The sequence below is a fragment of the Heterocephalus glaber genome, unplaced genomic scaffold, assembly GCF_053883595.1.
Source record: "Heterocephalus glaber isolate CG9 unplaced genomic scaffold, H.glaber_assembly_v1.0 deba00000122, whole genome shotgun sequence".
NCBI lineage: Eukaryota > Metazoa > Chordata > Mammalia > Rodentia > Bathyergidae > Heterocephalus > Heterocephalus glaber.
In genome coordinates this window covers 71,519,967-71,542,248 of record NW_028258138.1, presented here as the reverse complement: position 1 = coordinate 71,542,248, position 22,282 = coordinate 71,519,967, and the positions used below count along the sequence as shown (strand labels likewise).

Genomic DNA, 22,282 nt, shown 5'->3' with positions numbered 1-22,282 from the left:
AAAATTACTCCATTTTGTAATAAGGCCCCATCTTGTCTGCTTCTGTTACATTTCATCATGGGGACGTCGAGTTCCCAGAATGTACTTGTTGCTGTTCCAAGGAAACCGCAAGTTAGCCTTATGCCTGTTATGTAAAGATTGGTTGCTGCACTACCCCAACTACCAATGTCTCGCTTCTGTACTTTTGCTTGCCAAGTTCCCTCTTGTGACCCCTATAAAAAGACCTCAGTCCCTGAGCCGGGCACCTCTCTAAGCTTGTTGCTTGGAGGGTGCTGTCTGGCCAGACTAATAAAGGTCTGTTTTTTACTATCTCAATTTGTCCGATGTGTTTCCTCCCAGGTGATCCTCACTGCAGTCAGCTCCTCAGAGCATTTGGTGAGGCCCACGGTCTTACAATACTAAACTACATGCTTTCGTTTTCTTTTTTTTTTTTTTTTTTGGTACCAGAGATTGAACATGGGTCCTTGTGCTTGCGCAGCAGGTGGCGAAACCACTGAGCTAAATCCCCTGCTTTTTTTTTTTTTTTGAGATAGGGTCTTGTTAAATTGCTAATTTGTATATGTTCTTTGGCCTATTAGTTTGGTTTTCAATCTGTATATATGATAATTACCTAAGGAAAAAAAAAAGGAGGAAAAAAAAAAAAATTGCTAATTTTTCCAGGCTGGGTTTGAACTGGAGCACTTCCAGCCTCAGACTCTGGAAATATTGTAATATTCCAGTCTGCTGATTCTGCGTACCTCTCCAGGATCTGGAGCCAGTTTACTCTGCTCCCAGGCAGCAGCTCCTTCCCCTCCTCTGCCTGCCACTTTCTTCCCTGGGTGGAAAATGCGGAGCCTCCCTGCGCAAAGAGGCCTGGCTTTGAAGAGGCAGGGATGTAGGACTGCCCTCTAGAATGAAGGCAAGTGAGTGGTCCCTAGCTTCAGCAGTGGGCAAGGAGAACTCAGCACAGGGTTGCCCATAGGTGTGTGGAGAGAAGCAAATGTCTGGATGGAGCAGGAAGGGCTACCCAGGGCTGATCTGCACTCTCATGCTGAGGGAGGATCCTGGGCTGTTCTCCAGGTAATCCCTGCATTCATTTTAGGAGACTGGTGGACCTCAGGGACACAGCCCTTTGGTGAGAGTGTCTCATTTTGGAAAGTCTGACCAGACCATGCTCCTCCCCCAGGTAGGCTGTGCACCACCTCTCCTTTGGGGCCTGGCAGAGCTTGAGGCTCTTCTCTAACTCCTGCCTGCCCTGTCCTTGTCCAAACATGGCGAGGGCAAAAGTATACTCATGTGCCAGGCCTTGGTTTGTGCCATTTATGTACTTAATTCTCCTGGAAAACATCTGAGATAGATAATATTATTATCCCTCTTTTATCAGGATGGAAAAGTAAGCTTATATGGGTACCAATCTGTGTCTTCTGAAATTGTATCCAGTTGACATTTACAAGGTACTTGGTTCAATCCTTGGCACTTCCACCAAAAAATAAAATAAAAACAAAAAAGAATAAAAAATAGGAAACAAAAAATCAGATTATACCCAGGAGGTGGCAGGGCTAGGCTCTAATTCCAAATTTTCCTGACTCCAAAGCCCTAGCTCACAAACCCCATTCTGTAGAGATGAGTCACAAGAATCAGAAATTCGGGAGAAAGAATCCAACAGGATTCAGAAATGGAGAAACAAAGAATCAGAGGGAGGGGGCAGCGGAGGGGAAGGGGATGTGTTATGTACAGGTACAGCAACATGTAACAACATGGTGAATGTACTCATGGACTGCAAACATGTACCAATAATTTTTTTTTAAATAACAAGGGAAAGAAGGTAGAAAGAGAGTTGACAAAAGGGAAAGAGAATATAGAAAGAAGAAAGCTGTCTTAGTCCATTTTCCACTGGTATAAAATAGGAATGAGGCAGGATGATCTGTATAGAACAGAAGTTTATTTGGCTCGTGGTTCTGGATGCTGGGAAGGAGAGCAAGGTGCTGGGGTCTGCACATCATCAGGGGAGGCCATTTTGCTGCATCTGGACACAGCAGAGGGTGTCAGGCGGGGAGACAGAGTGCATGTGCCAGCCCAAGTGTCTTCCAAAAGCAAACTAGCAAAAAAGAAGGCATAAAAAACTCAAAATCAAAAAAAAGAGAGAGAAAATTATCAAGTGTCTTTCTTCCTTCCCCTTCCCTTTTCTCTTCCTTCACCCCCCCCCCACCTCCTTCCTAAGGCATCAGTGCCTTCACAGGGACCCCACACAGGTGATCTTCTCTAACCCTAATGATCTCCCAAAGGCCCCACCTTCAAATACCCTCAATGTATAGATTTGAGGACTAAATTTCTGACACCTGAAATTTAGATGACACATTCAAACTAGAACAGAGGCTCAAACAACTTCAGTAGTGACTGAAGGAAAGACACAAACAGAAGCCTTTGGAGACAGAGGCAGACAGGGAAAGAGTTTTAAAAAGTAGTTTGATTCTCAGTACAGAGAAAAAAGAATGTGGCAAGAAAATGGAGGAAGCAGAAAGGCAAAGAGTTGACAAATGAGAGAAACAAGAGGATCAAACAGAAAAGGATGAGGGAACAGTCACAGAGTGAAATGGGGACTGTGGGGGCAAGACAGATGAAGTCCCACAAATACAAAGGAGAGAGAAAAGATGAAGATGAAAGGCTGCCCTCACATCATCCCTGCTGATACTTTCCAAAGCCTGATGACTGAAGGTAGCATAATTTCCTAGTGATTTTTGCAAACTTGATAGATAGGAATGGGGGATTAGGGTATCTCACCAAGTATCTAGTGGGATCAAGTTCTGTGCTCAAGGACGGAGGAAGTGTAAATCTGGACTTAGTGACAGAGCAGAGTCCTGAGTGTCAGAGGATGGCCCTAGAAAGCTGTGGAATCCCTCCAAGAGACACCATTGGAATACCACACAACAGTAGGCTTCTGAATAAATGCATTCTATTTCCTGTATTCTCTTCTATCATTTGTTTTTCCCAGGGTGTCCTCCTTGTAAAGTTTTTTTCTTTGTTTTGGTACCCGGCATTGAACTTGGGACCTTGAGCTTGCAAGGCAGGTGGTGGAACCACTGAGCTAAATCCCCAGCCCTCCTCCTTGTATATTTTGTTTTTTGAGACAGCGTCTTGCTATGTACTCCAGGGTGGTCTTGAACTCACTATGTTACCCAGGCTGGCCTTGAACTCCTAGCAATACTCCTGCCCCAGCCTCCCCTGTGCTGAGATTATAGGTGTGCACCACCACGCCTGACTCCTCCTCGTATCTTTCACCTCTAAATAAGAGCCACCACTCAGCTTTTGTTCTAGTTCTCCCTTCATAGGTAAAGGCCTCCTTCAAGGTCTTTATAGCTATTTCTTCTCCATCCCAAGAGGAAGAAAAAGGACAAATCAGTCTAAGGAGACCAGGGCTCAAATTATCAAGCTCCAGGAAGTTCAAAATTCATGCCAGGCACGGTGGCATATGTCTATAATCCCAGCACTCTGGGGTCTGTGGCAGGAGGATCATGATTTTAAACCCAGCCTGGGCAATTTAGTGACTTAGTGAGACCATGTCTCAAAAAAAAAAAAAAAAAAAAATGCTGGGGAGCTAACTCAGTGTTCTGAATTCAATCATCAGTATTGCAGGGGGGGAAAAAAGAAGAATCCTTCTCAAATGCTCACAGTTCCTGTCCCTGGTGTGAGCAGTTAATATTTACATCTCAGAGAACATGACACACACTGCCTCAGCTAAACCCTTATTTTTCCAAATCAAATAGTGAAACTGAAAAGCTTTAGAAAAGGAGGCAGAGCGACACTGAGACCCGCAAAAGAGGAAACCATGTCTTTTACATTCATCACTTAATTCAAGAGTCCAGCACAGGGCAGACATAGCACCCTTTTCTCATTGCAGATACCTTTGTGAGCTTACTATATATCACACATTGTGTAAATACTAGTGACACATGGAACCAGACAAAGTTCCTGCTCTCATGGAACTGTTGAAAAAGCCAGTCTGCAGCAGTGGTGGTGAACCGATGGCATGTGTGCTACACAGGCACAGGACTCTGCCGGCTCACATTCCAAGTCACCCCTGCATCACCCCAGCGGCTGAGCACTGGGTAACGGTGCATGGAGGAGCAGTGTTGGCAGTTTGTGATAAGTGGGTTTGGGGTTGCAGTTTGGATACTCAGTCTCTAAAAGGCTCTCCATTACTAGCAATGTGAACAAGTGATACATTAGAGAGAACTGTACGTGCTATGGAGAAAGTGAAGCAGAGTAAGAGAGAGCCGAACTGATGGAGGGTGTTCAGACAGGTAGGGAAAGATGGCCTCCCTTAGAAGGTCATTTTTAGATCAGAACATCTGTTGGATAGTTGCTTGGATTAACTTTAGGTAGTTTGGCTCTTTTTTTTCCTCCTCTCATTTATAAAAGATATGGGTGGGCCTCCATCAACTTGAATTTTGAGGAGGCAAAATAGATTAGAAAAACCCTAAAGCCAATATCCAGAGAAGATCTTGTATGACTAAATGACTAAGAAATCATCAAGTTCAGTTTTCTGATAAATCTTTCTTAAAGGCACAAGACAAAATTCCAAGATCCTATTGTGCCATCCCATCCCCTGGGAAGGGAAAAGAAAACAGAGTAGAAAGTTTAACATGCTTCTTTTTATGTGTGGTACTGAGGGTTGAACTCAGGGCTTTTGTGCTGAGGTACAGTGAGCTACATCCCCAGCCCTTTATATTTTTATTTTGAGACAGGGTCTCACTAAGTCACTAACTTGCCCAGTCTTGAATTTATGATCTTCCTGACTCAGCCTTCCGGAGTGTTGGGATTACAGGGCTATGCCACCACAGTATAGCATACTTCTAATTGTTTTTGATTTTGTTTTTTTGAGAGAGGGTCTTGCTATGTGGTTCAGGTTGGCTTTGGACTCACTATGTAACCCATACAGGCCTTGAATTCACAATACTCCTCCATCAGCCGCTGAAGTGCTGAAATTACAGGTGTGTACCACCACACTAGGCTTAACATACTTCTAATTGGAAATTTGAAATAGAGAGAGATGGAAAATGTATTTGAGTAATATTTTAAATGCAGTTGTTGGGCCAGGAATATAGCTAAGTGGCACAGTGGCTGCCTGGCAAGCATGAGGCTCTGAGTTTGATTCCTGGTAATATATATATATATATATATATATATATATATATATATATATGAATTTCCCAGAATGGATTAATCCAATACTCAAATTCCAGAAACCTCTTAAATCTCAGGAAGAGTAAAAATTTGTCAGGTATGGTGGTGCACGGTTATAATCCTAGCACTTGGTAGGCTGAGGCAGGGGGATTGCTGGGAGTTTGAGGCCAGCCTGAACTATGTAGTGAGATGCTCGCTCCAGCAGCAGCACATATACTGAACTATGTAGTGAGTCCCTGTCTCAAAAACAAAACAAAAGAGTAAAAATTTTAAAACCTTTACTTTTCACATTACGAACATGAAAGTGCTCAATGGCTATCAGTCTCATGCCATATTTAGCTGCAGGGAAGGAAAAGAAATATAGTCTGTATGAACCTGTAAGGTGGAGTGTTAAAGATGGCTTCAATTCTATGCTGTCTTCCCACCCAGAGAAGAAGGTAGTGAGACACAGAGAAGTTTCTCCCATGTCCCGAAGATTCTGCTTTTTCTTGGAAGGTTCCAGAGTGGCTCCACCCTTCCTGCTTCATGTCTGGCTGCCTCCCTTGGGCACTGCTGCAAAGAAGGTTGGGTAAATTATCCAGTGGAAAGGGTCTGGGGGTGGTATCGATGTTACACATTCTAAATGTCTGTTTGTAAAAAGATCATTAAAAAGTGAGGCTTAGAGTAAGAAAGTGAGACTTCTGTTTCTGGAAAAGATGAAATAAATGTCCTTTTCCCTATTTCTCTTGCTAGTACAACTAAAAGCCCTGAACATTATATGTAAACAAACATGTGGATTCTCAAAGGTAGAGGGAAGGCAGACCTAGCTAAGAACTGGGGGCTCTTGGAGGTGGCTTGGTAGCACTTGCCTGTGATCTCAGCAGTCTGGCAGGATGACCCAGGAGGTCTGCAAGTTTGAGCCCAGGCTGGGCAATTTAGTGACTTAGTGAGATCCTGTCTCAAAATAAAAAATAAAACATGGGCTGGGAATATAGCTCAGGCCCAGTACCAAACTCACTCTCTCTCTCTCTCTCTCTCTCTCTCTCTCTCCCCCTCACCACTGACATCACAGCTGAATGAAAAGCTTAGACCTCCATGTTCATCCCTCTCTGGCCCCTACACCTGGGAAGAATCACAGAAGGCAAAATGGAGAGCCAAAGTTCGCACCCCTATCCATGGTAATGAGCATCTCTTCCCAAATGGGGTCAGCAGAGACCAAGCTGGAGCCTAAAGCTGCAACTCCACCTGGTGGTAAAGACCCATTTGTCCTCCTCCTTGCTGGGGTAGTATGGGATGAGACTTTATTAAGTGAAGCCTTTGATAACCTTTTTTACTCCCTCCATTGGCCAGTGTGGACCCCCACAGAGACCCTCTCTCCCAGCTGAAATAAGATCCTCCATAGGAGGAAATAGGATCCTTCATCCTCCAGTGTCCATAGAGGCTGAGCAGAGAAACAGGATTTCCACCCCACCCGGCAGTAATGAAGTGGTAACCCCTCCACCCAGTGGATTAGTGCCAGAGGAAGCTGCCAAGTCACAAGATTTAAGCAAGGCCCTGAGTCTTATACAAAATATGCATGTTTCAGTTGAAACTCATTTTTCATACCAAGAACCAGGAAGGTCTCAAACTAAGTGGAATAGTGAACAGATGTCAACACCAAGAAGATAGATGTTGTTTGAATTACCTAAAAAGAATTTTAAAGCAAAAAAAAGAATTTTAAAGCAGTCATAAAAATACTTCAGCAAGATTAGCCCGCTGCACACAGAAGGTCTGTGCACGACGTACCGAGGTCCTGAGTCGCACAGAACACGCCGAATCAGCCCGCTGCAGGCAGGCAGGTCTGCCCACAGCCTACCGAGGTCCCCAGTCGGGCGGAACACACGCTGAATCAGCCCGCTGCACACAGGAAGGTCTGTGCACGCCCTACCAAGGTCCTGAGTCGCGCGGAAGACACCGAATCACCCCGCTGCAGACAGGCAGCCACCTGGTTCCACACTACAAAGACACAGAGGACACCAGACCACCAGACCAAGGTACTGAGTCCCACTGTTCCCGGCCCAGAGGTAGGGGCTTCTGAGCCGTCGTCCCACTGCTCCTGGTCCAGAGGAAGGGGCCTCCCAGTCACCATCCCTCCCGCTGCTCCCACCCCAGAGGAAAGGGCTTTTGGGCCACCTTTTGTCCCGCTGCTCCTGGTCCAGAGGAAAGGGCTTTTGGGCCACCTTCTGTCCCGCTGCTCCTGGCCCAGATGAAGGGGCTTCTGGGCCACCATCCCTCCCACCGCTCCCGGTCCAGAGGGAGGGGTTTCTGAGCCACCATCCCACTGCTCCTGATCCAGAGGAAGGGGCTTCCTGGACACCATCCCTCCCGCTGCTCCCAGCCCAGAGGAAAGGGCTTTTGGGCCACCTTCTGTCCCACTGCTCCTGGCCCAGATGAAGGGGCTTCTGGGCCACCATCCCTCCCACCACTCCCGGTCCAGAGGGAGGGGTTTCTGAGCCACCATCCCACTGCTCCTGGTCCAGAGGAAGGGGTCTCCCAGCCACCATCCCTCCTGCTGCTCCCAGCCCACAGGAAAGGGCTTTTGGGTCACCCTCACTACCACTGCTCCTGGCCCCATCCCACCTCTCCCAGCTCAGAGGAGGTAATCCATGCAGGTGCTAACAGCCCCCTGCCCCAGTCAAAATGAGAAAACACATAAATAAGTCTCAAAACCAGACTTCCAGATCACCTACAGCAACCCCAAAGGGAAATGAGATGGAACACTCTGATACTCAACCACCTGGACCCACTGAACTGGCAACAAAAGGGGATCTGGAAAAAATGAAATCAGAAATAATTTCTCAGATAACAGGAGAAATTGTGCCCCTAGTGCAAGACATGATTAATAAATCTAGAGAGGAGCTCAGGAACATGATGGAATCCCAACATAAGAAACAAATGGAATCCATAAAACAGATGCAAATAGATTTCCAGGACATGAAAAACTCCACTGAAAGTCTACACAGCAGAATGAGCCAATGTGAGGACAGAATTTCAGATATAGAAGATAAGATTGCAATTAGTGACCAGGAAAAGAAAAATTGCTTCAAAATTATAAGGGAACATGAGAAATCAATCCAGCAGCTGCTAGATGATGCAAAGAAGAATAACATAAGACTGATTGGGCTCAATGAAGAAACAGGAGAGAGTGGAGATGACATAAAAAATCTCTTCACAGAAATAATGGCAGAAACTTCCCAAGCAGGGGAAAAGAGCTTGACATCCAGATAAGTGAGGCATATAGGACTCCAAATAGCCTTGATCAAAAAAAATCTACACATAGGCATATAATTGTTAAGATTCCAGAAACACAAAGAAGAACAAAGTTCTCCAAGCAGTCAGAGAAAAGAAACAAATCACATACAAAGGAAAGCCCATCAGAATCACAGCAGACTTCTCAACATAAACCAGCAAGGCAAGAAGAGCTTGGAGTGACATATTCCAAGCCCTAAAAGAAAACAGCCTCTAACCCAGATTGATGTACCCTGCAAAACCCTCTTTCAAAATTGATGGAGAAATAAGATACTTTCATGACAAAGAGCACCTTAGGAACTTCATGAATACCAAACCAGCAATCCAAAGAATTTTACACAATATCCTAGGAACAGACACTGAGGATCACAACCCCAGGAAGCAAAGCAGAATGAACCCATCTGGCACTACAAGAAATTAAATGTAAAGGGGGAGAACCCAACAAAAAGAAAAAGTCATGGCAATGACAAGTCAATACGTTTCAGTTATAACCATCAACGTTAATGGTCTCAATTCACCAATCAAAAGAAATAGACTGGCAGAATGGGTCAAGAAGCAAAATCCAACAATATGCTGCATACAAGAAACACACTTAATTCAAAAGGAAACTCATAGACTGAAAGTTAAAGGGTGGAAAACAATACTGCATGCAATAGGAACCCCCAAAAAGCAGGAGTAGCTATCCTCTTGGCAGATCAAGTAGATTTCAAATCAACACTAATTAAGAGAGACGAAGAAGGACACTACATCCTTGTAAAGGGAAGAATCCAAGAGGAAGAGATGACAATCATAAATATCTATGCACCAAACACTAGTGCACCCAACTATATAAAACAAATACTAACAGACATGAAAAGTCATATGTGCACTAATACAATTGTAGTGGGGGACCTCAACACCCCACTGTCACAAATAGATAGATCAACTAGACTAAAAATAAGTAATGAAAAGCTAGAACTCAATCAAACTCTTGAACAAATGAACTTAACAGATGTTTATAGAGTCTTCCACCCCACAAAAATCAGAATACACATTCTTCTCAGCTGCACATGGGTCATTCTCCAAAATAGACCACATACTCACACATAGAACATGTTTAAGTAAGTACAAAGGAATTGAAGTTATCCCCTGTATATTGTCAGACCATAGTGCAATGAAATTGGAGATCCATAGCAAAAGAAATGAAAAAAATTTCATAAACATGTGGAAATTGAACAACACACTTCTGAATAACCAATGGGTCACAGAGGAAATTAAAGAAGAAATCAGACAGTTCCTTCAATTAAATGACAATGACAATACAACATATCGGAATCTATGGGACACAATGAAAGCAGTCTTATGAGGGAAATTCATAGCAGTGAATATGCATATTAGGAAAACAGAATGAGCCCAATTAAACAACCTGATGCTGAACCTCAAGCTTCTTGAAAAGGAAGACCAGGACAAACCCAAAGCTCATACAAGGGAGGAAAGATCAGAGGAGAAATCAATGCAATGGAGACTAAGAGAATGATACAAAAAAATCAATAAAGCCAAGAGTTGGTTCTTCAAAAGAATCAACAAAATTGACAAACCTTTAGTCAACCTTGTCAGAAAAAGGAAAGAAAAGGCCCAAATCCATGCAATTAGGAATGAAAAGGGTGAAATGATAACAGACCTAGCAGAAATCCAGAGGATCATCAATACCTACTTCCAGAACCTATATGCCAATAAGATGGACAACACAGAAGAAATGGACAGATTCCTAGATACATATGAATTACCAAAGTTGAACGAAGAAGACCTAAAAATTCTGAACAACCCAATATAAACCAATGAAATTGAAAATGTAATTAAAAACTTATCAACTAAGAAAAGCCCGGGCCCTGATGGCTTCACTGCTGAATTCTACAAGACATTTAGAGAGAAACTGCTGCCACTACTGTTTAAACTCCTCAATGAAATTGAAAGGGAAGCAATACTCCCAAATTCATTCCTGGAAGCAAGCATCACCTTGATCCCCAAAGCAGAGAAAGACCCAACTGAAAAAGAGAACTATAGGCCAATCTCACTAATGAACATAGATGCAAAAATCTTCAAGAAGATTCTTGCAAACAGAATGCAGAAGATCATCAAGAAGATCATACACCCTGATCAAGTGGGATTCATCCCAGGGATGCAGGGATGGTTCAATATACAAAAATCAATTAATGTAATACACTATATCAATAGAGCCAAGGACAAAAACCATATGATTATCTCCATAGATGCAGAAAAAGCATTTGACAAAATCCAACATGCATTTATGATAAAAACCCTACAAAAAATTGGAATAGATGGTCTCTACCTCAAACTGATAGAAGCCATCTATGAAAAACCACCAGCCAATATCACACTAAATGTCAAATTGTCATTATTTGCACATGACATGATACTCTATGTAGAAGACCCCAAGAACTCCACCAAAAGTCTTCTAGACTTAATAACCAAATTCAGTCAAGTAGCTGGTTACAAGGTCGACACACAAAAATCAATAGCTTTCCTCTACACGAATGACAGACTCACTGAGAGAGAAATAGGACAAATAATTCCTTTCACAATAGCATCCAAAAAACTGAAATACCTAGGAATCATCTTAACAAAAGAAATCAAAGACCTCTTCTCTGAAAACTATGGCACTCTGAAAAGAGAGATTGAAGATGATATCAGAAAATGGACAGACATCCCCTGCTCCTGGGTAGAAAGGATTAATATAGTGAAAATGGCCATACTTCCAAAACTGCTATATAGATTTAATGCAATTCCAATTGACATCCCAGCAGCACACTTCATAGACCTCGAGAAAACAATCCAAAAATTCATTTGGAACAAGAAGAGACGCAGAATAGCAAAAGCAAGTCTAGGTAACAGAGACATGGCTGGGGTTATCACAATCCCCAACCTGCAACTCTACTACAAAGCTACTGTGATAAAAACAGCATGGTACTGGCAAAGAAACAGACCTGAGGACCAGTGGAACAGATTAGAAGATGCAGAAACAACGCCAGACATACTCAGCCATCTCATCTTCAACAAAGGAGCCAAACACCCTCACTGGACGAAAGATACCCTCTTTAATAAATGGTGCTGGAAAAATTGGGTTTCAACTTGCCAAAGATTAAAACTAGACCTATATCTCTCACCATGCACTAAACTAAAATCAAAATGGATTAAAGATCTAAATATTAAAATAGAAATGCTGAACCAGCTGGAACAGAGGTTAGGTAGAACCCTTGAAGGCATCGGTGTAGGAAAAGATTTTATGAACAAAACCTCAGTTGCCCATGAACTAGCACAAACAATCAACAAATGGGATGTCTTCTTATTAAAAGGCTTCTGCACAGCAAGAGAAACCACCAGCAGTGTGAAGAGACAACCCACAATTTGGGAAAAATCTTCATCTGCTCTTCCTCAGACAAAGGTCTACTATCTCGAATCTATAAAGAACTTAAAAAGATCAGACCTGCCAAATTTAAAGACCCAATCCAAAAATGGGCATCTGAAATGAACAGACATTTCTCACACAAAGAAGTAGAAATAGCAAATAAATACATGAAAAAATGTTCAACATCACTGGTCATTCGAGAGATGCAAATGAAAACAACGCTGAGATTCCACTTCACTCCAGAAAGAATGGCTGCTATCATGAAATCAACCAATAACAAATGCTGGCGGGGCTGTGGGGAAAGAGGAACCCTGCTCCACTGCTGGTGGGAGTGTAGACTGGTGCAAGCACTGTGGAAATCAGTATGGAGATACCTCAAAGAACTAGGACTGGAAGTCCCATTTGACCCTGCTATTCCACTGCTGGGGATCTTCCCCAAAGAATTAAAAGAATCATACCACAGTGATATATGTGCGCCCATTTTCATAGCAGTGCAGTTTGTAATAGCTAAAACTTGGAAACAGCCCAAATGCCCATCAACTGGAGACTGGATAAAGAAAATGTGGCTTTTTTATTAAAATGGAGTACTACTCAGCCATAAAAAATGAGAAATTAGAGACATTTATAGCTAAGTGGATGCACATTGAGGCAATACTCTTAAGTGAAATAAATAGGACACACATGTGTAAATACTGAATAGTTTCTCTGGTGTGAGAAACTGAAAGTGTAAATAAGGACTAAATGTATAATAGGTCATGTGAAATAGGAAGAAAAGGGGCAAAGGGGAAGGAAGTGGGAGGGCTAGGGGAAAGGATAGAAGGAAATGGGATTACTATGAGAAAATGGAAAAATAGGAACAAGATCTTTGTAAATAGGGAGGGCTGGAGGGGTTGAAGGGAGGGCTGGGCAAAGGTGAAAAACAAGAACCAAGAGAGACTATGTAAAGTTGCAAATTTCCAATGATGAATGTCATTATATTGTATACCTAAAATGTACCAATGATTAGAATGAATAATGGATAATGTAAAATAGGAAGCAAAGGTCCAAAGGGGTAGGGGTAGTGGGAGGGGCAGGGGAAAGGAAAGAAGGGAAAGGAAAAATGCTGAGAAATGGAAAAAATGGAAATAAAGTCTTTGTAAATAGGGAAAGGTGGAAGGCGTGAAGGGAGGGCTAGGAATGGGGAAAAAATAAGAACCAAGATGCATTATGTAAAGGTACAATTCCCAATGAGAAATGTAATTGTGTTGTATACCTACAATGTACCAATAAAAGAATTTAATACAAAAAAAAATACTTCTGCAAGAAATTATGAACACTGTTGAAACAAGTAAAAAAACAAAACAACAAAACAGAAAAGTCTCAAGGAAATAGGAATTCTTAAAAATAAATAAATATCACCAAATGCAAAATTTAGAACTAAAAGATCACAATAATCAAAATTGAAATGCTTGATGAATATAGGCTCATAGATAAACAGAAAGAAAAATGAAAAGGATCAGTGAGTTTGAGGACATAACAATAGAAACTATCCAAGTGTTGAAAAGAACACTTTACATCTAGCAAAATGTTTGCATGAACGAAGGTAAAGTCAAGAATTATGTACCAGGCACTTAAAGGTTGCTTTTGCTGAAAGCTCTTACTTTTCATTTGGGCCTGCAGATGTCTGAAGGACAACTACAAGCAGGATAAAAGTTTGGCATCAATTCCTTCCTACGCTTTCTGTCTCCTTTGCTACCTTGAAGTTTGGGTCAGATTCCTGCCCAACTGTGAACATAGACATGGTAATCATTTAAAGAGCAAACTTCTAAAACTGATAATAGAAGGTTGATGAGCCCTACATTCATCCAATCTCTTTCTTCTCCCTTCAAGGCTGAAGGCACCAAGATAAGAAGAGTAAGATATTTTCACAATTTACTGGAACATCATAACCAACAGATTATCACCCACCACCTTTTACCTTTGTTTTGTTTTGTTTGGTGGTACTGGCAATTGAACCCCAGGCCTTTGCCCTGAGCTACACCCCTGTCCCTTTTTTTTTTTTTTTTTTTTTAATTTTGAGACAAGGTCTTGCTAAATCATTAAGTTGCCCAGGGTAGGCTTGAATTTGCACTTCTCCTGCCTCAGCCTCCCAGATGGTTGGGATTACAGGCATATGCCACCATGTCCAGCAACCACTAGCTTTTGTAACCATTAGCTCCAGTCACTGCCTTAAACGTGAAGGAGGACTCAGTCATGGACCCAACTAACTCTATTTTTCTCTGGCCTGTTTTCTCTGAGTTAGTTTTCCTCCCACCTTCTCTCAAAGTCCAGGAACAGCGAACCTTGCAAGCAGTCATCTTCCCTGGTGACAGTGTGACCTTGTGGGACTGGACTGTACCCCAGTGTGACCAAGAGTGCCTGGCTGCATACTTTTGCCTCCTACTGTAGTTCTTCTGCTGTATAATCCTGGAGCTGCTGTCCATGCCTCAGATGCAGTTTTCTTTTTTTTGGATGCAGTTTTCTTAGGAGTTCAGTAGACCTGCTGTCTTTCCAGATGACTATGCCAAAAATGAATCCCTTCTCTGTTTCACCACCATTCTTCTCTCTCATTGGATCTTGCAGGCAGCAGGTGGCCAAATCTGTTGGGACCTCAGGAGCCAGGGCTGTGTGGTCCAGGCATTCAGTGACAATCTCAGTAAACCAAGAGAATTTGTTGCCAGCGACTCCAACTTAGAAGAATGTCTAAAGGGAGTTTTCTAAATGGAAAGGAAGGACGAAAGAAGGAATTTTGGAGTATTAGGAAGACAGAATACATAAAGATAAAGAATGGTAATTACAGGGTTTTTTTGTACTGGAAGTTGAGCTCAGGGTATCCATATTAAGCTTATTTTGTAAGATTTCAATCCTTTTAAATTTCTTATTTTGTGAACTCAAAGCATTTTATGCCACTGGGGATTGAACCCAGGGCCTTCACACTGAGCTACATTCCCAGCCCTTTTAAAAATTTTTTTATTTTGAGGGGCCAGGGATTTAGCTCAGTGGTTCCACTTCCTTCCTCGAAAGTGCAAGGACCCGAGTTCAATCTCCGGTACCAACCCCCCCCCCCAAATAATTTTTCTTTATTTTGAGATAGTCTCATTAAATTGCCCATGGAGGGCTCGAACTTGTGATCTTCCTGCTTCAGCCTCCCAGAGTGCTAGAATTATGGGCCTGCACCACTACCCCCAATCGGCTTCCTATTCAGTTTTCTAAGTTGTTGAGGGTTGAAGCAATAATCTTAATAATCTTCAGTGTGCTCTCCATGAATACGGAGAAAATATTTAAGACAATTACGGACGGTCTTGGAGCTATAGGTTTTTGGCATTGTGATGGCTTGAAAGTGATAGGAATTCTGGAGAAACCAGTCTGGAGTTTTGAATTTTGGTCTTTCTGGGGGCTTGTGATATACACTACAATCCTTTCTTGAGAGGCTGGGCAGCCTTGGCGAACCACAGCTTCCAGTCACCACTGAATCACAAGGGGGCTCTGATACTCTACAGTATTCTGTATTGCTCAGCTCTGATATTTGATAGGTTAGGTGCATTACAAGCCTTTTCTTGGTTTGTTTGTGTTTTCTTTGTTTTTTTTGAGACAGAGTCTTTCTATGTAGTCCAGGCTGGCCCTGAACACACTATGTGGCCCAAGGTGATCTTGAACTCTCAGCAATCCTGAGTGCTGGAATTACAGGTGTGCACCATCATGCCCTGCTTACAAGCATTTTCAATTATGACATTTTCAATTTACAATAGGTTTATCTTGATGTTGCCCTCTCATAAGTCAAAGCGTATGTAAGCTATTTTTAGTAGTCTGGTCATTATGGAAAAATAGGTCTTTTTCAGGGTCCCTTGGTAATTCAAGCCTCTTATGAAAGCTCTCACTGCAACTATCTGAATTCAAGTTGGCTTCACTCCTTCAGTAATACCAGTTGTTCTCAATTCTAGCTGCATGTTAGAACACAATACATCAGCTGTTTTTTTTTTTTTTAAACACACCAGTTTTTAAGGCATACCAGCAGCAACTGGACTCTATCCCAGACCAATTAACTCAGAATCTCTAAGAGTAGAATAATAGTCTAAAAGCTCCCCAGGTGATTCTAATGTGGCACCACTGGACCTGTTCCTGTTGAGAACCACTGGACTTCAAACACAAAACTCCCTAATGAGCCTCTCCTTTATTCAAAGCACCACTCTCATTTTTCTTCACTTGATCTTAGCCAAAAGGCCGAGAAGTGATCACTCTCATTTTTCTTGTAGATACTCTGGCTCTTTCTTTTTTGTGTTTGTGCAAACTACTTCTACTGTGAGAAGCACAGAATTTATTCAGTCTGGGTAAGTGATTCTGTTTTAGTCAATTTGCAAATGTAGTTTGTAAAAATTTTGTTTTCCATATAACTTCTGCAGTTTCAAAGAAAAATCTCTCTTATTCATGAAGACTTCCTCAAATCATCAAGTCATGTCTTCTAGTGTACATCAATTATTATTTGATTTTTTTTCTTTCTTTCTTTTTTTTTTTTGGTGACGGGGATCGAACTCAGGACCTTTTACTTGCAAGGCAGTCGCTGGAACCACTGAGTTAAATCCCCGGCCCAGGGAGATTAAGTTTCAAGTGGCCCAGACCTGATATATCTTTTAAGTAACTGGTAGAAGTATGTGTAAAAATTCCTTTTAGAAATTTAACGCAGGAAAAAAAAAAGGAAATTTCACTCAGACCTTGAAGAATTATCACAGATAAAATTCCAAGAAATATGAGCTCAGACACAAGTAAAATAGATGACAGCTGGGTGTGGTGAGGAATACCTGTAATCCCAGCACTCAGGAGACTGGGGCAGGAGGATCACCATGAGTCTAAGGCCAGCCTGAGACCCTGTCTCAAAAAAAAAAAATGGGGGCCGGGGATTTTGCTCAGTGGTTTCCGCTGCCTGCGCGCAAGCGCAAGGACCCGAGTTTGATCCCCGGTACCAAAAAAAAGACATATGGGAAATGTGTCTGGTGTTCTAATATTAATTATTGTGACATTATTAGCATAGAATTATTTAATATTATTGAGAGCTTTCTCTTCTCCATTTTCATACTTTTTTAAAAAACTAGAAGTAGATATTGAACATTTGAAATTGTAAATGGTAAAATTTGTCTAGACTTTTAGTAGGGTGATATAAATCATTCAATTCCTTCCTAATTATTTTCCTTATTTGAGCATAGTTTGCTTAATAAAAATATAATACATTTATGAGACTTCTTAGCTTATTCTTTTCCCATCGGAATGCTAAATTATATTTAGAGCAATATTAAAACACATATACTGTTTTCTCTGAATAGTACTTACTATGTGTCAGCCCTGTTCTAAGCACTTTACATACATTGACTTATGCAGTCCTCACCATGCCCAAGCAAGCTCTCATTATTACACCATCATAGTGATGAGCAAAGAGATACAGAGGGCTTAAGCAGATTACTCAAGATCACACGGCTATTAAGTCTTCAAACCTAGACTGACTGGTCCCAGAGTTGCACTGTTAATCCTTAAGGCTGTAGTGCATCTTGGAAAGTTCTTCCCTGACTACAGTCTGTTAGAATTCATTTTATTTTTAAAATTTTAAAAACTTTTATTTTTTATTAGTACAGGTTTGCAGTATATAATGATCACATTCATCATGGGTCTCTGGTATGTGTACATAATACATTTTAATTTTTTATGTCCCCTTCCCAGAATTCTTATTTCTTTGATTATTCATTTCTGCCCTAGTAGTAGTCACAATTCAAAATCAATTAAATTTCTGTCTATATTCTCTTTGAAAGCAAAAGGTATTTTGTACCATGTCATTGCTATTACACAGTGCTTAGCATATAAGGGTTGATCAATATATTTTAATAATGAAATTTAGAAAAATTTATTATAGCAAAAGACACATTGCCATTAATACCTCTCAAAAATACTCCCCCTTGCTTTGAACACACCTATCCCACCGTCCTGGCCACTTTCTGAGGCAGTTCTGTAAGTTCTCTTTTGTGTCATTATGAGGTGTGATGGTAAATGCAGCTGAGTGCCATCCAATGAAAGGCAGGCTGGTAAAAACATTACAGTGTGTCCTTGTCCACTTTTTTAACGAGTCTGGCACCACGTGATTTCTGGCCCTTCCCCAAAGTAAAAAATGACCCTGAAAGTTAATGATTTGAGTCTATTCAGGACATTGAGAAAACCACTATAGCAACTAATGACATTCAGGAAAGAAAACTTCCACAATTGCTGCAGGAAGTGGTAAGAATAATGGGATAAATGTATTTGAAGCAAGGAGGAGCATTCTGGAGGGATTAATGACAATATGTTTTTTGTTTTGCTTTTTATTTATTTGGTATGGGAATCGAACTCGGGACTTTGCACTTTTGGGGCAGGTGGCAGCACCACTGAGCTAAATCCCTGGCCCTACTTTTGTTTATCACCATGTAGTCCAGGCTGGCCTTGAACTATGTAGCCTAAACTACATAGGACTTGAGCTTATGGCAATTCTCCTGCTTTAGCATCCTAAGTGCTGGGATTATAGGCATCTGCCACCACATCAGGCATCTGGTGTTTTTAATTTTTATTTTAAATTAAAAAAATTTTTTTATTTTAAATTTTAAAAAATTTAAACATTTACCATATTTTTCAATTACAACTTGTGCAGCAGATGATCAATTAATAGTTATTGCATGAATAAATGCCTAGGTAACTAGGAAGTGTTTCTCTTGTAATCTATCTTTGGAATTTTAGAGTACTGTACTTTCATTTATATTTAAAAAATATTTTCTCCACAGAATTGATGGTCCAGTGCTATTTTCCAAATTTGCATTAGAGGGTATTTTTATTGAACCCAGTGCTTTTGTACTGAGCTATAGATCCCCTGCCCTATTTTTTTTTTTTTGTATTAAATTCTTTTATTGGTACATTGTAGGTATACAATACAATTACATTTCTCATTGGGAATTGTACCTTTATATAATGCATCTTGGTTCTTATTTTTTCCCCATTCCTAGCCCTCCCTTCACGCCTTCCACCCTTCCCTATTTACAAAGACTTTATTTCCATTTTTTCCATTTCTCATCATTTTTTCCTTTCCCTTCTTTCCTTTCCCCTGCCCCTCCCACTACCCCTACCCCTTTGGACCTTTGCTTCCTATTTTACATTATCCATTATTTATTCTAATAATTGGTACATTTTAGGTATACAATATAATGACATTCATCATTGGAAATTTGCACCTTTACATAGTCTCTCTTGGTTCTTGTTTTTCACCTTTGCCCAGCCCTCCCTTCAACCCCTCCAGCCCTCCCTATTTACAAAGATTTTGTTCCTATTTTTCCATTTTCTCATAGTAATCCCATTCCCTTCTATCCTTTCCCTTAGCCCTCCCACTTCCTTCCCCTTTGCCCCTTTTCTTCCTATTTCACATGACCTACTATACATTTAGTCCTTATTTACACTTTCAGTTTCTCACACCAGAGAAACTATTCAGTATTTACACATGTGTGTCCTATTTATTTCACTTAAGAGTATTGCCTCAATGTGCATCCACTTAGCTATAAATGTCTCTAATTTCTCATTTTTTATGGCTGATTAGTACTCCATTTTATAAAAAAACCACATTTTCTTTATCCAGTCTCCAGTTGATGGGCATTTGGGCTGTTTCCAAGTTTTAGCTATTACAAACTCTGCTGCTATGAACATGGGTGCACATATATCACTGTGGTATGATTCTTTTAATTCTTTGGGGAAGATCCCCAGCAGTGGAATAGCAGGGTCAAATGGGACTTCCAGTCCTAGTTCTTTGAGGTATCTCCATACTGATTTCCACAGTGCTTGCACCAGTCTACACTCCCACCAGCAGTGGAGCAGGGTTCCTCTTTCCCCACAGCCCCGCCAGCATTTGTTATTGGTTGATTTCATGATAGCAGCCATTCTTTCTGGAGTGAAGTGGAATCTCAGCGTTGTTTTCATTTGCATCTCTCCAATGACCAGTGATGTTGAACATTTTTTCATGTATTTATTTGCTATTTCTACTTCTTTGTGTGAGAAATGTCTGTTCATTTCAGATGCCCATTTTTGGATTGGGTCTTTAAATTTGGGAGATCTGATCTTTTTAAGGTCTTTATAGATTCGAGATAGTAGACCTTTGCCTGAGGAAGAGCAGGTGAAGAATTTTTCCCACATTGTGGATTGCCTCTTCACACTGCTGGTGGTTTCTCTTGCTGTGCAGAAGCTTTTTAATAAGAGGAGATCCCATTTGTTGATTGTTTGTGCTAGTTCACGGGCAACTGAGGTTTTGTTCATAAAATCTTTTCCTACACTGATGTCTTCAAGGGTTCTAGCTAACCTCTGTTCCAACTGGTTCAGAGTTTCTATTTTAATATTTAGATCTTTAATCCATTTTGATTTTAGTTTAGTGCATGGTGAGAGATACAGGTCTAGTTTTAATCTTTGGCAAGTTGAAGCCCAATTTTTCCAGCACCATTTATTAAAGAGGGTATCTTTCGTCCAGTGAGGGTGTTTGGCTCCTTTATTGAAGATGAGATGGCTGAGTGTGTCTGGCGTTTCTGCATCTTCTAATCTGTTCCACTGGTCCTCAGGTCTATTTCTTTGCCAGTACCATGCTGTTTTTATCACAGTAGCTTTGTAGTAGAGTTGCAGGTTGGGGATTGTGATACCCCCTGCCATGTCTCTGTTACCTAGAATTGCTTTTGCTATTCTGGGTCTCTTCTTATTCCAAATGAATTTTTGGATTTTTTTCTCGAGGTCTATGAAGTATGCTGCTGGGATCTCAATTGGAATTGCATTAAATCTATATAGCAGTTTTGGAAGTATGGCCATTTTCACTATATTAATCCTTCCTACCCAGGAGCCCTGCCCTATTTTTTGACGTAAAGTCTCTCAGTACCCCACGTGGATTCGAATTTGTGACCCTCTGGTCTCAGCCTTCCACAGTGCTGGGATTACAGGCCTGGATCACCACGTCCAGTTTAGTTTTTTTTTTTTTTCTTTTCCTTTTTTGACTGCAGACCCTTTTGATTTATGTAGCTATTTAGAACAGCCCAGCTTCTTCAGGGCGGCCTCCTCAGTTACTAGGTTTGCTTGGTGTAATGAACTGCGCAACTAGGTGACAGGCACTGCATCATAACCAGAACTTGTTGCTTCTATTTTGTCAAATGGTAAACCACAGAACCATGAATAAGCTCTTGGCTCAGAATACTGACCCCTCCCCGCCCCCGCCCCCAGACAGTTAAACCTCCTTTCTAGCAGTGTTCCAGCAACTTTCTAGGGTCTGTGTCCAATCCACCTATCCCCTATTCCTCGTGTATGGTGGCTAAAATGGAAATCATGCACAGAAATAGTCCCTGCCTCACCATCATACACTAAAAGAGAAGGGCAATTTATGCTGTTAGAAATCCTAGGGTTTCTTGTATACTGTTTTACACACACAATCTGGAATAATTTTTTAAACAATACTAATAACTTAAGAACTAGTTGCTCAATCTACCTCTTACGGGCAGCTCATTGAGCAGAAATGGACAAAAAGAGAAGAAATGTTTTTAGGCCGGTACGATTACAAATGTTGAGCCTGGTGTTTTTCTTCTTCAACCTAGGTCCGACCTTAATCCTCCTACCTACAAGCCGCCCAGGCTCGAGACCGGAAGTCTGATACCTACACGAGCCGCTCTTCCTTCCTCCCCACTCTATGGTTCTCAGGTTACTCTTGCCACCGGGAACTCTATGGTTCCGGGGCGGGCTGGGAGGCCTGAATTTGAAGACTGGCGGGAAGGTGGTGGTGACATCTGTCACTAGGCCGGGGTTCTCCGGAGTAGGAGGGCGCTGGGACTATGCTTTGTCCTGAACATCTGACAAAGGTTTGCAATGAATCTTCCGCTCCGGAGTGGGAAACGGCGGCGTTCAGCATCGGTCTCAGACTCGTCCCCGGGAAGCGGCGGTGCCAGTAGCGTCAGAGTCCAGCTCTCCGCCGGGCCGGTGCTGAGCCCACCTCCGGGCCTGGGACGCAGCCTGAAGGCCGCAGGTGTGGCTACTCCCGGGGTTGCCGAACTCGCCCGTGTGCCAGCCCCCGCCTTCCCTTTCCCTCTCTGTTTGTGACTCGAGCCTGGCGCCCCAGGCGTCTTGCTGCGGGAACCTTGGCACGTTTTTAATGACCGCGCGTGGTGGTAATGTTCAGCTGGCTTCTGGGTCTTCCGGTCTTTTTTGTTTTTGTTCTTTTGAGACAGGGTCTCTCATGTAGTTCAGTCTCGCCTTGAACTCAGTAAGTATCTCAGACTGGCCCCGAAACTAGTGCCGTAGCCTCTCGCGTGCTGGATCACAGGCGTGCACACAGCATGGGTCCTTCGATCTTCACAGAGACAACTTCCTAATTGACCAAACCCTGTTAACCTGAAGCAGGCTTGCCTCTCATAT

General features: G+C 41.9%; 1 protein-coding gene and 1 long non-coding RNA gene across 5 annotated transcripts in view; one reads left to right on the top strand and one right to left on the bottom strand.

Annotated features, from left to right (window-relative positions):
- Positions 1 to 1,306: 1,306 nt before the first annotated feature.
- Positions 1,307 to 21,542, bottom strand: LOC110350774 (uncharacterized). Of its 2 annotated transcripts, none has more exons than XR_002397628.2 (3): positions 21,363 to 21,542; positions 14,130 to 14,571; positions 1,307 to 2,077 (listed from the first exon to the last, which is right to left on the bottom strand). It is a non-coding gene; the product is annotated as an uncharacterized LOC110350774 (long non-coding RNA). The 2 variants fall into 2 exon arrangements; XR_002397629.2 differs by having other exon boundaries at positions 1,741 to 2,077; positions 14,158 to 14,571; positions 21,363 to 21,541.
- Positions 15,504 to 22,282, top strand: part of Polq (DNA polymerase theta) — a 158,658-nt gene continuing 151,879 nt past the window's right edge. For 2 of the 3 annotated variants that reach the window (XM_087209115.1, XM_087209108.1), the window contains exons 1-2: positions 17,991 to 18,109; positions 21,469 to 21,893. In XM_087209115.1, coding sequence (XP_087065241.1) covers positions 21,737 to 21,893 — 157 coding nt within the window. In that variant the 5' untranslated portion in view covers positions 17,991 to 18,109; positions 21,469 to 21,736. Of the gene's footprint in view, positions 16,183 to 17,990; positions 18,110 to 21,468; positions 21,894 to 22,282 lie in introns of those variants that run through there. The other variant, XM_087209112.1, reaches the window with a different exon arrangement.